Here is a 14,620-nt window from a genome sequence, read left to right as displayed (position 1 = left end):
AAATGCATAAATGTACTCTTACAAAACTTAATTTCACAGGTCGCAAGTTCTAATAATTAAGTTCTAATTTAATTTATAACAATGACACCTTAGGTAGTAGGAAAAAATCAATGAATGTGCGTTTACTAAAATACATAGGTATACAGGTGTCCTATAAGAATGTTCTGTCTTGGAGCCCTTTAAAGTTACATTTTACAACATCACAATTTAATATTGCGACAAAAACTATGTTGCTACGTTTGTAATTGGTAAACTTAAAATAGGTCCGCTAGTTCTGGAACGCGTGTATGTACCTACTGATTAAAGTAAAATTTAAATTTCGATGTGAATAAATAATTGCTGTTAACCTATTTTTATTTTTATTAATTCTGAGATATAATTATAAATATACAATAAGTCCGTAAACATTGGAATTTACGCTATCTTTTTTTTAACATTCCCTAAGACGATAACGTGATGAATTGCAAATCGCAACTCACCATCGTAAATATTTATTAAAAAGAAAATAATAGAGGTTTTCTGTTATCACCATGAGAATTATTTGTCTTGCAAAACAGACATAAGATAAACTCAAAGAAGTCATTAAAACTGATTAAAATTTACACTCAGTTTAGTAATTTTTATTCAGCGGACGAAACCGCAGATATAATTTTGACTCATTACTCATTATTTACACTCACGTATTTTCATCATGGAAGCAGTTTACAGTGTAAAACTCGAAAATCCTAGAACTAAGGCCAACATCTTGTCAAAACTTTTTTTTGTGTGAGTATTTTTTAATATTTGTGTTGGTCTAAATCACTAAATCATGTCTCCCACCTACTTAACAAATCGCCAAAATGTAGTTTTCTATTATTGCGCCATTATGAAGGGATTCAACATTCAGAACCAGTTTTCTTTCTGAGTATTCTTATCCAGGTTAATTTTTATCTAGGTTCAACAATTTTTTTAATAAGGATTATTGCTTCATTATACATTTATCATTTTAATTACCCGAAATTCCACATCATTTTTAAAAATAGTACCAACTTTTCGTTTAATAGCGTTGTATTACTGATAGAGAAACCATGGATTAGATTATTTTGTATTACGATTTTTAGTGACTTTCATTTTGACACCAAAAATCGTAGCAAAATATAAGCCGTTTTGCAAAAAACAAAAAAGTTTTATCAAATAATTTTCTAGACCTATTTTTTTTTGCAAGTCAAACGTGATAAAATTATTTAACTTTTTAACTTCAGAACAAACCTATGCAATATTGTTGTAAAATAAATTAAATGAAGAAACTTGGGGGACTGCCAAGCATTTCTAATTTGTGATGACAAATCTTTAATAATATTTTCCCTTCAACAATGTATTAGAATAAAAAATAAATAAAGTCATTTCTCTGGAACGGACGATCCCAGCACAACATGATGTCCTTCACATTTCGTGTCTCGTGTAATATTCTTTTCTAGAATATTGATTAAGTAATTATTGCTGAGTTCATTATACTAGGGTCATCCGCCCTACAGAATCATGTGGGAGTACAGAGAAATGAAGCTGCGTGTTGTGGTGTATGTTTATAGCTATTCCCAATACAGGTTTCATTTAACAGTGACCCAATTAATTCCCGTACAAAGACACGTACTTTGACTATACAGAATTCGACCACATAATTTTAATTTTAGGTGGATGATAAAAATATGCCACAAAGGAACCCAAAAAACTCTCGAAGTAATCGATTTGTACAAAACACTAACTTGTGACCAGTCGGAAAAACTCACAGATGCTCTCGAAAAAAATTGGACAGAAGAAGTGCGAAAATCAACAGAGAAGATTGAATCAAATCCAAGTTTAACTCGCGCAATAATCAAAACATTTTTTTGGAAATACATGGGATTTGGGATTTGGTTGTTTATAAACACCGTTTTCTTAAGATCTTTTCAGCCCTTCGTGTTGGCGTACTTCATAGATTTATTTTCCGGGGATCAAAACCAAGATAATCAGAACCAAATGTACGTGTTAGGGTCAATTCTAGTCGTACAAATATTGTTGACGGTGATATCTGCCCATCACATTGAATTCGGTGAAGCTTCAATTGGAATGAGAGTTCGAATATCCGTGTCTTCACTCATCTATCGAAAAGTACTGCCAACTTATCGTTCGTTCATGCTAATTCGTAGAAATTTTTAGATGTTAAAACTAAACAAAAAGTCGCTTGGTCAGACAGCTGCGGGACAAGTCGTGAATTTACTGTCGAATGATGTCAACCGCTTCGATTTTGTCGCCATATCTTTGCATTTTTTATGGATAATGCCAATTCAAATAGTCTTAGTAACTTACTTAATTTGGAGAGAGGTGGGAGTTTCTACTTTAGCAGGAGTTCTGTTCATGGTCTGCCTGACTTTACCAGTGCAAGGTGCTTAAATTAAATAAAGTAAACAGTTTACTCCAATTATGACTTCACAGGATATTTAGCCAAACTAACGTCAAAACTTAGATTGAAGACAGCCCAAAGAACAGATTACCGAGTAAAATTAATGAACGAAGTCATTTCCGGGATCCAAATAATCAAAATGTACGCGTGGGAAAAACCATTCGAAAATATAATCAAACTGGCGCGGAAAAAAGAAATTGATGTTATAACAATATCGTCGTATTTAAGAGGAATCTTCATGAGTTGCATCGTCTTCATTGAACGATCTACGCTGTTTTTAACAGTCACTTGCTACGTGTTGTTGGGAAATCATATAACCGCCGACAAAGTCTTCTCCATGGCACAGTATTTCAACATCCTGCAAGCGGCAATGGCGATCGCATACCCCATGGCCATCACCTTCGGTGCAGAAACTCTAGTTTCTATTAAAAGACTGCGCGATTTTCTCCTGTTGGAAGAAAAGAGCGAGTCATCCGTCGAACTAACCAGTGATGGAGGTATAATTTTCATGAATGCAGAGGCTTCGTGGACATCCGAAAAATCGACAATTTCAAATTTCAATCTGGAGGTTCTCAAAGGGAGCCTGTGCGCCATTGTGGGTCCTGTAGGAGCCGGTAAAACTTCAGTCCTCCAGATGCTGTTAGGAGAGTTACCTTTAACCAGTGGTACGGTTAAAGTCGGAGGGACTATTTCCTACTCATCCCAAGAAGCGTGGCTCTTTGCTTCGACTGTCCGAAACAATATTTTGTTTGGTCGAGAGTACGACCGGACACGTTATAAAAACGTGGTAAAAGTTTGTGCTTTGGAGAAAGACTTTAAACAGTTACCTCAAGGCGATAAGACGATGGTAGGAGAAAAAGGAGTTTCGCTAAGTGGAGGACAAAGAGCCAGAGTGAATTTAGCACGAGCTGTGTATCGACAAGCCGATGTGTACCTTCTGGATGACCCGTTATCCGCAGTGGACACACACGTTGGTAGACAACTTTTCGACCAGTGCATTCTTCAGTACTTACATGACAAAACTACGATTTTGGTAACGCATCAACTGCAGTACTTAAAACAAGCCGATCACATCGTAGTGATTAGTGAAGTACGAATCAAAATAAGTCGTTGCAAATATTTATTTGATTTTGCAGGGTGGAATTCAAGCCCAGGGTAGTTTCAACGAACTGATTAGCAGCAATTCGGACTTCACCAAGTTGCTGGTGGCAGCAAATGAAAAAAGCGAAAAGAAAGATAATAAAATACGGGATCGATCGGAGTCGATAATTTCAAGCAAGGTTTGTGTTCTTATTGCTTTGTTAACAATAACTTTGAAATTATAGAGTATCGCGAGCGACATCAGCGAAACAATAGAAAAGGTAGAAGACCTCGAAGAGATGACAACCGCGAATGCCTCACCTTTGAAAGACTACATAAAAGCGTCTGGGAATTGTTGCTCAATTTTTGTGGTATTTACACTGTTAATTCTGGCGCAATTGTCTTGTAATGGTGCGGACTTATGGGTCACTTTTTGGTACTGTTAATTAGGCAGGTTTTAAACCGATAATCGAGCGATTTTTCAGGACGCAACAAGAAGAAATCCGCTACTTAAACTATTCTTTAATTGTGGATCAGCAGACGGTAAATTACACCTTCCCGTGGTATGAACCAATAACTGACACCATAATGATGGATAATCAAATCGTACATTTAATCAAAAGAGACATTATTATGTACATCTACTCTGGAATAATCGTCGCAGCTATTTCACTGACTCTAATCCGATCATTCGTGTTTTTCAAAATGGCAATGATCGCCTCTAAAAATCTTCACAACTGGATGTTTCACTCACTTCTCAAAGCCCCGATGCGATTCTTCGACACTAATCCCAGTGGAAGAGTGTTAAATCGTTTTTCGAAAGACATGGGAGCTATCGATGAGTTTCTCCCACGAGTTTCCATAGAAGCTCTTCAAATACTCTTAGTCATGACGGGAATTTTAGTCATGATTGTTATTGCCAACTATTACATGGTGGTAATGATTGTAATCATAGGACTTGTGTTCCTTAAAGTCCGAGGATGGTTTCTAGCCACAGCTAAAGACGTTAAACATTTGGAAGGAATGAGTGAGTTTGGGATAATTTGGTTGTTCAAAACAAGAGTTTGGTTTATTGCAGCCAAATCAAATGTCTTCTCGCATCTCAATTCGTCATACAACGGCATTACGACGATCAGGGCGTCCCAAACGGAGCCAATTTTGACCAAAGAGTTCGATTTGCACCAAGACACTCATACCGCTGCGTGGTTTCTAACAATTGCTGCAAGAGGCTGCTTTGGTTTATGGCTTGATTTGCTGAGTGTCGTTTTTATTACCACCGTCATCTTCAGCTTCATTCTTTTACATCAATGTAGGTATTTTCGTGACTGTCTTCACTTTTGATAATAAAAATTTCAGTTACTACTATCAGTGGAAGCTTCGTTGGCCTGGCAATGTCCCAAGGCCTCATTTTAACCGGAATGCTTCAGTACGGAATGCGCCAAACTGCAGAAGTGGTTAACCAGCTCACGAGCGTCGAAAGAGTCTTACAATACACCCACCTCGAAAACGAACACGCCGAGAAAAACGTCGAAGAAAAAGAAATTTCCGACTGGCCATCTAAAGGCCGTGTCGAGTTTATCAACTTATCACTTCGCTACTCAGAATCAGATCCTCCAGTGTTAAGAAACTTGAACTTCATAATACCGCCAGGTCACAAAATTGGGATTATTGGAAGAACTGGCGCCGGAAAGTCATCTCTGATTTCTGCCTTGTTTCGTCTCGCGCCCATCGAAGGGGAAATCACGATTGATGGTGTGAACACTCAAAAATTGACGTTAAGCTACTTAAGAAAAAATATCTCGATAATCCCTCAAGAACCTGTCTTGTTTTCGGCGACACTCAGATATAATTTAGATCCGTTCCAAGAGTTCGATGATGTTAAATTATGGGATGTCTTGGAACAGGTTCGGTTTGATTAATCTCACCTATTTATGATAATGTCTTCATGTTTAGGTCGAACTGAAAGACGGCGTCCGGGATTTGGATACCATGGTCACCGAAGGCGGTGGTAATTTCAGTTTGGGACAAAGACAGCTCGTTTGTTTAGCAAGGGCTATCTTAAGGAACAACAAAATACTAGTTTTAGACGAAGCCACAGCGAACGTGGACCCGAAGTAACAAAAAAAGTTCTTTTAGACACAGTTTTCAGTTTACATTTTCAGAACGGATTCCCTTATTCAGGAAACAATTAGACGAAAATTCCGAGACTGCACCGTCTTGACGATAGCTCATCGTTTAAACACTATAATGGATTCCGATAAAGTATTAGTAATGAGTGCAGGAAGAATAGTGGAGTTTGATCATCCGTATCTCTTATTAGAAGACTCCGATGGGTTCTTTTCGAAAATGGTTGCCGAAACTGGCCCAGCAATGGCTCAACAACTTAAACAAATAGCACAAGAGTTTTACACAAAAACACTCAGTACTTAAGTCTGATGAAATGTAAACACGAATGGAATAATAAATTGAAATAATGACCATGTTTGTTTTCTTATAAATCATTGTCGGTTAGGTAAACGGACGACAAACAAAACAGCACGATAAGACGTTTTAATGAGTCGAATATTGAAGTATGTATTTAAAGATACCGATATTTAACAAAGATAGTTTAAGTGTCTTGGACAGTATTGCCAGAGTTTTATTTAGTTGATCGGTCACTCAGAATGGATCAAAACGTGAAATTGAAAGCGCGAAACCCGAAATTGAAAGCCAACGTATTCTCAAAACTGTATTTTCTGTGAGTATTTTAGGATGTTTGCAAACGGAATTTAATAATTTGTCGTTAGATGGATCGTAAAGTTGTTCCGAAAAATATTACGAAATGGTTTAGAAATGGGAGATTTATGCAAAATTCTAGACGCTGATAAGTCGAAAGAACTAGGCGACGTATTGGAAGAAAAATGGGACGAAGAAATTACGAGGGCCAAGAAGAAAAACGAAAAACCAAAACTGATAAAAGCCCTCGTGCGAGTGTTTCTTCGGGATTATATGATGTATGGTGGAATACTATTTGTTCAACATGTTTTATTGCGGTAAGTTTCGTCAATTCAGGGCCGATTTCACCAATTAGCGTTTAACTGTAGTTTTAATAAACTGAGTTTAGTTAACTGGTGATTTTAAACTCAGTTTTGTCTGTTCTGATTTCACCAAGGAAATTGAAGTTCCCTTAAACCGAGATTTATAAAGCACTGTTCGACAAAAACTAACTTACCCGAGATTTCTCGCAAATCTATTTCCGCCTTTACCATTATCAAGAACCTTTAAAAAAATCTAAAAAAAAGTGAAACACTCACTAGAAACAATAGGTTTTAAATGTTGATTGCTTGAAACACAATAAAAATGTTAAACCAAACTTCAATTAAATTAAAAACTGATTTCCCGTGATTTCTCCCGATTCATTGCAGTTTTCTTGTTCTAAAATGTTCAATGTATCTCAAAGTATTTGTCTACCAGCTACTGGCGTTCGATGTTCTCGATGATTTTGATTATCTCTTCAATATGGTCTAATAGGATCTTAACAATGTTTTTGAATTGCTTCTTAAGCTATGAGATAATTTTAAGACACAGGATGGAGTTACCAAAATTTTCTGAATGATAATATAGAAGAACGTCTTCCTCTGCTCTACGAATTATGTGCAGACAATCAACTGTTGCAAGAACAATGATAAATTACAAAGCAGCCATTATTTTGTATTCATCAATGTTGAAAATTCAAGTAACTCTGCAGTTGGCTTCAAAACAAATAGCGCTCCTTGGCTTTACGAGGTGATATCTCATTCCTAGAACAATATTTAGCATCTAAACTATGCATGTAGTCTGTTAGGCCTCCTAGAACTACAAATTCACTCTCATTCTTACTAGAAGCGCCAAAAATCACCTCTTTTTCTCTCAATTTTAATAAAAATAAAAATGTAAATTGACAATTCATTAATATCAGTTTTAAATCGTTAACTGGTTCAAATTGACCAGTTACTTGCTGAACGTAGATTAGTACTAAACTCAGTTTAAAAATGTTGATGAAATCATATTTTATGTTGATGTACGTTTAAAGAAAACTAATCTTAGTTTAAGTGGATGATGAAATCGGCCCTCAAAGTTGGAAATCTGGAAATTTGAGGTCGTTTTGTTGTAGTTTCCTACTTTTTTGTTTCAAAAAACCTGAGAAGCTAAAGTAGACACTAAAAAGTTATTGAATAACCCAAACTAATCTAAAGTTGCATAAACGGATCCATCCAAAAAGATATGAGAAACTCGAAAAAAAAATGTAAATGTTGTCATTGAAAAACAAATTACCTCGGCAGTCGAGATTCAACCGTATCGTTAAACGGTCGATTGTGTCATTTATTAATAATTGAGTGCGAATAATCTTTGTGCAAATTTTGATGTAGTGATTGAAAAGTTAACAAGAAGTCGCTCCAAATTAAAAATGCGTGTGGTTTTGTGTGGGTTTCAGGTCTGCTCAGCCCGTGGTGCTCGCGTACATGATATCCCTCTTCGAAGAAGCCACCGGCGACCAACCCGCCATGTACACTTCAGCTACACTTCTAGTTGTGATAACATTTTTTATCGTATTCAGCATGCACCACGTCCAATTTGGCCAAGCTTCCATCGGAATGCGCGTTCGAGTGGCAGTCTGCACTCTCATCTACCGAAAAGTAAGTATCCTGTGCACGTGTCCCTCCATAATTTACCCCTTTCAGACACTGAAATTAAATAGAAGAGCACTGACCCAAACATCCATCGGTCAAATCGTAAATTTTCTTTCCAACGATGTGACGCGTTTCGATTTGGTCGTTTTGGCGTTACACTATCTTTGGATTTTACCCTTTCAAGTTTCCGTTATAACGTTCCTCTGCTGGATGCAAATCGGCGTGTCTTGCTTTGTTGGTGTTATTTTAATAGCGCTTCTTTCATTACCACTGCAAGGATATTTAGGGAAGCTAACATCAAAATTCCGCGCCAAAGTAGCCGAGAAGTGTGATTATAGGATCACTCTTATGAGCGAGATTATTTCAGGAATACAAGTAATTAAAATGTACGCTTGGGAAAAACCTTTTGAGAATCTCGTGCATTTGGCACGATGCAAAGAAATGAAAGCTTTAACCATCACTTCGTATTTACGAGGAATTTATTTAAGTTTTATGGTTTTCGTCGAACGAGCGGCACTTTTTCTGACTTTAGCTTGTTACGTATGTGCTGGAAACACTTTTTTGGCTCAACAAGTTTTTTCGCTCTCACAATTCTTCAATTTGCTTCAATTAACAATGTCAATTTTTTACCCCCTGGCAATAAGTTACGGCGCGGAAAGTCTTGTCTCCATCAAAAGGATCGAATTGTTTTTATCGATGGAAGAAAACGAAACATCATTGATCGAACAAGATCCCAGTGTAGGAATCTCATTAAAAAGTGTTGCCGCTTCTTGGACATCAAAACCCTTTCTTGATGATATCTCCATTCAAGTTCCCAAAGGCGCGTTGTGCGCTATTGTAGGACCAGTTGGGAGTGGAAAAAGCTCAATTCTTCACCTCCTCCTAAACGAACTAAAGCCCAAATCCGGCAGGATAAAAATCCAAGGGTCTGTCTCGTACGCGTCTCAAGAGCCGTGGCTGTTTGCCTCCAGCGTCCGCGACAACATTCTCTTTGGTAGTTTGTACGACAAGAAATTGTACTCAAAGGTGGTAAAAGTGTGTGCTTTACAAAAAGACCTCAGTCAGTTTCCTCTCGCTGACAAAACACTAATTGGGGAACGTGGAGCGACACTTAGCGGAGGACAAAGAACAAGAATTAACTTAGCGAGAGCTATTTATAGGAGCGCGGATGTGTATCTTTTAGACGATCCTTTGTCATCAGTTGATGTTCATGTAGGAAAACACCTCTTTGAGGAGTGTATTGTCAAGTATTTACAAGGTAAAACGAGAGTTTTGGTAACACATCAGATCCAGTTTCTGAAACGAGCGGACATCATCGTTGTTGTAAATAACGGACGAGTGGAAGCACAAGGAACATACAAAGAGTTAGCGAAGACTCATTTGAAATTCGCTCAAGAAGCGAACGAAAAAGATGACAAAAACGAAAAAGAAGAAGAAATAAATGTTCTGACATTAAGCGATGTGAGTAGACAAGGTCTGTAACGACTTCCTTTAACTGGCGGCTTTCAGAACTCTTTGCAGGACTCCATTCCCGGACAAGGCGAATGCGCAGAAGAAGAAGAAAAAGGGATGATTGACGGGACTGAGTCTCTATTTCGCTACATCACAGCGTCAAAAAACCTTCCTCTTATTCTTGTAGTCACTTTTACGTTAATATTATCTCAAACTCTTTGTAGTGGTGTTGATTACTGGGTGACTTATTGGACCCAACAAGAATCGCTGCAATTAAGTTCGACATTTAACAAAACGAAAAGTACATCTCCTGACGACAATATTTCTTTAGAACGAAATTTGGACACATACACAGCTCTCTATATCTACTCAGGTTTAATCGTCTCTACCATCTTGATCACGTTCTTTCGGTCTCTTCTCTACTTCAAACTAGCAATGATCACCTCGAAGAATCTCCATCACCAAATGTTTAAGAATCTTCTCGAAGCTCACATGAGATTCTTTCATACAAATCCGGCTGGAAGGATCTTGAACCGATTTTCCAAAGATTTGGGGGCGGTCGATGAGATCTTACCTCGAGTCTTACTGGAGGCCACTCAGGTAAGTGTGCAAAACCAGAAGAAATAAACGCAAGAGTTTACATTTAGATTGGGTTAACAATGTGCGGAATTCTGGTGATGGTAGTCGTCTCAAACTATTACATGGTACCGGTTATTATAGTTTTGGGAATCGTCTTTGGGAAAATACGGACTTGGTTTGTTACCGTCACCAAAGAAGTGAAACACGTGGAAGGAATTGGTACGTATAAAACTCAATTTTGGAAACACTCCCAGATGAAAGTTTTAGCAAAATCGCCTGTTTTTTCTCACCTTAGTTCTTCTCTTCATGGAATTATAACAATCAGAGCGTTTAATGCTGAAGAAGCGCTGCGGAAGGAATTTGATCATTATCAGGTTGTAATAAACAAAACTAATTTATATTATTAAGTACGTTACAGGACATCCACACTTCTGCTTGGTTTCTTTTGATCACTTCTACAGCATCATTCGGACTTTGGTTGGATTTAGTATGTCTGACGTTCATCGCGTCTACTTCCTTCAGTTTCATCCTTTTGAATCAGTGTAAGATCAACAATCGTAAAAAAACTTCTTTTGATAAATTTCACTGCAGATCAAAATATCAGCGGAAGCTTAGTCGGTCTAGCAATATCTCAATCGTTAATTTTAACGGGAATGTTGCAATATGGAGTCCGCCAAAGCGCAGATGTCGTTAATCAGTTGACTTCCGTCGAGCGAATTCTTCAATACAACGATATAGAAAAAGAGGGACCATTTTCAACAGATCCAGGTTTGTGGATTTCGCATCATTTTCGTGTTAAAGTCGAATTTCAGAAAACTTGCCGCCTTCATTCTGGCCTGACAAAGGCTTCGTTTTATTCGACAACTTGTATTTGCGATACTCCCCAACTAAGCCGTTTGTTTTGAAAAAATTAAACGTCGAAATCGAAGCAGGACAGAAAATTGGGATAGTTGGAAGAACAGGCGCTGGGAAATCGTCGCTAATCACTGCTCTGTTCAAACTAACCGAGATTTCAGGTGCTATATTCATAGACGGAGTCAATACTAAGGGTCTGGGAGTTCAGGATTTAAGACGAAAGTTGTCGATCATCCCCCAAGAGCCAGTGCTGTTTTCAATAACGTTACGTCAAAATCTTGACCCCTTTGGTGAATTAGAAGACAGACAAATATGGAAAGTCCTGGAAGAAGTCGAACTTAAAAATGCCGTCTCAAGTCTGGACACGCCTGTCTCTCGAAACGGGGCTAATTTTAGTGTCGGACAAAGACAACTGTTGTGCTTGGCTCGCGCTATGCTCAAAAACAACAAAATATTAGTACTGGATGAAGCAACCGCCAGCATTGATCAAAAGTTTGTTTGGTGTAAAACTTGAGTTTATTTTAATGAAGTATTTTAGGACTGATGACCTTATTCAAGAAATGATCAGGAAAAAGTTTCGGGATTGTACAGTACTGACCATTGCGCACAGGCTCCAAACTGTGATGGATTCCGACAAAATAATAGTCATGGACAATGGAAAAATTGTGGAGTACGAACATCCGTACTTGTTACTCCAAAACCCCAATTCTACGTTCTATAAAATGGTTTATGAAACCGATGACAAGACCAGCGACCGCTTGGAGCACATAGCTCTCAACGCGTTTCTACATATGAAGTCAGAAACGGACAATTTTTAAATAATATCCGCCTCTGTTGTATAAGACTGTTATTTAATTAAAAAATAAAAGAATATAATTACTTAAATCTGGAAAATTACACTACGCTTCTTTCTTACACTAAGTGGGACAAATCGTCAATTCCTGGTGGCAACTGATCCTGCTTTCCCTTATTCTGTGCCTGTTGGAAGCTACTTTTTGCAACTACCGATGTAGGCTGCGAGTGCCCCAGTCCCATTTTCTGAGTCGTGACGACTTTCTGTTGACTCATTGAGCTAGTGTTGGACATGAATTTAACCACAGGCTGAGGCTGAGGCGAAGGCTGAGATCCTCCAGGCGTTGGAGGTCGTTGCGTCACAAAGAGAATCTTTTGGTTGTTAATCTGATTGGCGACTCGGCCCGCCTGGTTCATCATGATCGTGCGCTGAGGCCCAGGAGAGCTCTACAGAAAGATGTTTCGTTTAAAATTTGCTTTTGCAGTACAGTACATATCTTTCCGCCTAAACCGCATAAATTACTTCTACTTTAGCTCACCTGTTGTATGATTTGACAAGGCTGACTGACCGTCCTCGTGATGGTGGCACTGACGTTAGTAATCGACGTCGCAATATTACAAGCTGCTGTCGTCGACGGCGTCGGTTGCGTCCTCGCTTTCACAACCGCCGCATGTAAAGCCGGTCCCAAGTACCCATACTCTTGTTTATACTCTTCTATATAATCCGGAGGATTCTTAATATTCTTCAATACTGGAGCAACGACTTTAATCAAAAGTTGTTTAATATGCTCGGACGCGATTTTCTCAATATTCGAAGTTATAGAACCCTGAAGGTGCGTTTCGATGCGAGCACCAATCAGTTTTATTTTTGGTAGGACGAATATTCGTATAACTTCAGATCCTAGTTCGGAGAGACCTTCTAAAGCGCCGTAGAGCGACGATAAAGGTACTTTATCGCCTTGTTGTAAAGCGTTTGTGAACATTCTGGTAATTCGCGTCTGGATGTTGTTTGTACTGGTGTTGAAATTCTTGCAGATTTGCGACATTAAACGCGACGCGAAGTCTCGAAGTGCCCAGTGATTGTCCAGTTCTGGCCTCATGCAAAGCTGCTTTGAGACAATGCAGGTGGTGACGGACGGAATCAACTCATGTAACTAAATAAAGAACAATATTAACATAAATTAAAACTAATTGTACAAAATATTCGTAGAAATATTAAAATATGACCCTTACATATTTCTCAAGATATAGGGACTGATTATCCAACAGAGCTTTGACCATTCTCATCAAATAAATAAGAAGAGCCAAGTTATTCTGCACGACATTAACCCTCACGCCTTCAATAATAAAAGTGCACATCCTTGGCAACATCTCATGTAAGCCAGGATCAGAGGCCAAGCTCTGTAACGCTTCCTGCAACGAAAATAGTAAATTTGCAATGTTCTAACAGAACGTTTCTTACAGCTCGCCGCCCCTCATCAGAGCCAACACACGCCTCTGTGATTTCTTTGTAATATAGCTGTTGTTCCACAGACAGCTCATGTGTCGCCAACTGTTTAATCTGCACGGTTTCTACGTTTCTTAATTTTTGTTTGCCTGTTGTAGGCTTGCCTGATGTCTCCTTTGCTGGTTTCTTGTTAATTGGGTCAACAGACTCCAACTGTTGAATAAATGAGTTGATTAAAAGGCACAAAAATTAGTAGTCAAACCTTTTGAACATTCTTCGCTACTGGTGGTGGGTTTTCTGGTATTGTAGGTTGCACCCCATCAATACACAACCAATGGGAACGCAGTGAAACTTCAAGTGGTGCTTTTGCATTCAAATTTTGCAGTAAATCGTTCAAAACCACTTCTTTTTCTTCAATAAAATAAAGTTCGCGACCTCCCCCTGACGCAAATCTAAATGGAAGGGGCTCTGCCGACTGGAATCCATACTGAGGCTAAAAGACAACTCATTAGATCAAGTTTGATTAAACAAACCAATTACCTCTAAATTCTTCACTTTTAACGCCGAATCTATATCACTTTGCATCAGTTTCGTTCTTTTCGCATGGTTTAAAAACTTTGCAGCATCCTGAATGATGTGTTTCAGTTTAAAAGAAATATCTTCTGCAAGTTCTTTGGCTGCATCATCAGGTAGATTTCCTATTCCTATACTTTCGGCGATAACTTTCATGGATTCCATGGACAAGTTAGTCCCATATAACTCATTTTCTGCGTTCTTGGACATGTTTCTTCCGACAAACTAGGGGTGAGGCTGTTGACACGATTAGTGCCAACAGCGATAGTTTGTGCCACGTTGGGAAGTTTTTTAATTAATAGAGGCTTAGAGCTGTAAGTAATTATACCTACACGCTGAAAATATCGCGATAATTGTCCCAATTTAATTTGTTTACGCCGTTTATTTATGATTTTTAACCTAACCTAACTTTCTTGTTCTGGGTGAGTTGGTAATTTAGTAGTTTTCAGTTTTGCCAACCTCACTGTTACGTCACTATGACGTCATGGGGGCAAATTTAAATACAGAAATTGTTTATTTCGATATATTTATTGTTTTCAATAGAACTTATACAATTATAAATGTAACATTAATTAATATTTTTTAAATTTTACATACTATTAATAAATCATAGCACATTAATTTTCAGTACACATGTTTATACCAGTTCATTTCTCAAATTCAAACAAAATTTTTAAAAAATGTGCAAATTAAGCCACGTTTTTGATGTTCTTTCCATTAATAAACAATATCTGATAAAAAAAATGCTGTATTGACTTTAACACCCATTACTAA

The 14,620-nt window shown here is 37.9% G+C and overlaps 3 protein-coding genes across 4 annotated transcripts; 2 read left to right on the top strand and 1 right to left on the bottom strand.

The window, feature by feature from the left end:
* Positions 1-644: 644 nt before the first annotated feature.
* On the top strand, positions 645-5,929 carry LOC148174317 (ATP-binding cassette subfamily C member 4-like). The gene is made up of 11 exons (XM_088036807.1): positions 645-765; positions 1,671-2,127; positions 2,176-2,401; positions 2,452-3,509; positions 3,556-3,699; positions 3,745-3,935; positions 3,985-4,526; positions 4,578-4,808; positions 4,856-5,403; positions 5,453-5,613; positions 5,662-5,929. The coding sequence occupies exons 1-11, from the start codon at positions 692-694 to the stop codon at positions 5,927-5,929; spliced, it is 3,900 nt and encodes a 1,299-aa protein (XP_087892933.1). The 5' UTR covers positions 645-691.
* A 2,038-nt stretch (positions 5,930-7,967) lies between these two features.
* Positions 7,968-11,929, top strand: LOC148174316 (ATP-binding cassette sub-family C member 4-like). 2 transcript variants are annotated; one of them, XM_088036034.1, is made up of 10 exons: positions 7,968-8,154; positions 8,200-9,609; positions 9,658-9,877; positions 9,932-10,200; positions 10,248-10,398; positions 10,447-10,553; positions 10,598-10,721; positions 10,771-10,947; positions 10,992-11,526; positions 11,573-11,929. In XM_088036034.1, the coding sequence occupies exons 1-10, from the start codon at positions 7,981-7,983 to the stop codon at positions 11,850-11,852; spliced, it is 3,447 nt and encodes a 1,148-aa protein (XP_087892160.1). In that variant the 5' UTR covers positions 7,968-7,980; the 3' UTR covers positions 11,853-11,929. The 2 variants fall into 2 exon arrangements, with proteins under 2 accessions (XP_087892160.1, XP_087892159.1); XM_088036033.1 differs by having other exon boundaries at positions 9,658-10,200.
* On the bottom strand, positions 11,867-14,301 carry LOC148174315 (transcription initiation factor TFIID subunit 6-like). The gene is made up of 6 exons (XM_088036035.1): positions 13,814-14,301; positions 13,536-13,766; positions 13,289-13,486; positions 13,060-13,239; positions 12,366-12,980; positions 11,867-12,273 (listed from the first exon to the last, which is right to left on the bottom strand). Exons 1-6 carry the CDS (start codon positions 14,054-14,056, stop codon positions 11,947-11,949), a joined length of 1,794 nt encoding a protein of 597 aa, XP_087892161.1. The 5' UTR covers positions 14,057-14,301; the 3' UTR covers positions 11,867-11,946.
* Positions 14,302-14,620: the final 319 nt, after the last annotated feature.

This window comes from Gnatocerus cornutus, chromosome 5 (genome assembly GCF_029298725.1).
Source record: "Gnatocerus cornutus isolate USDA-ARS CGAHR chromosome 5, icGnaCorn1.1, whole genome shotgun sequence".
Classification (NCBI taxonomy): Eukaryota; Metazoa; Arthropoda; class Insecta; order Coleoptera; family Tenebrionidae; genus Gnatocerus; species Gnatocerus cornutus.
Note: the sequence above shows the minus strand (reverse complement) of the source record. Positions and strands in the feature narration are given on the sequence as shown.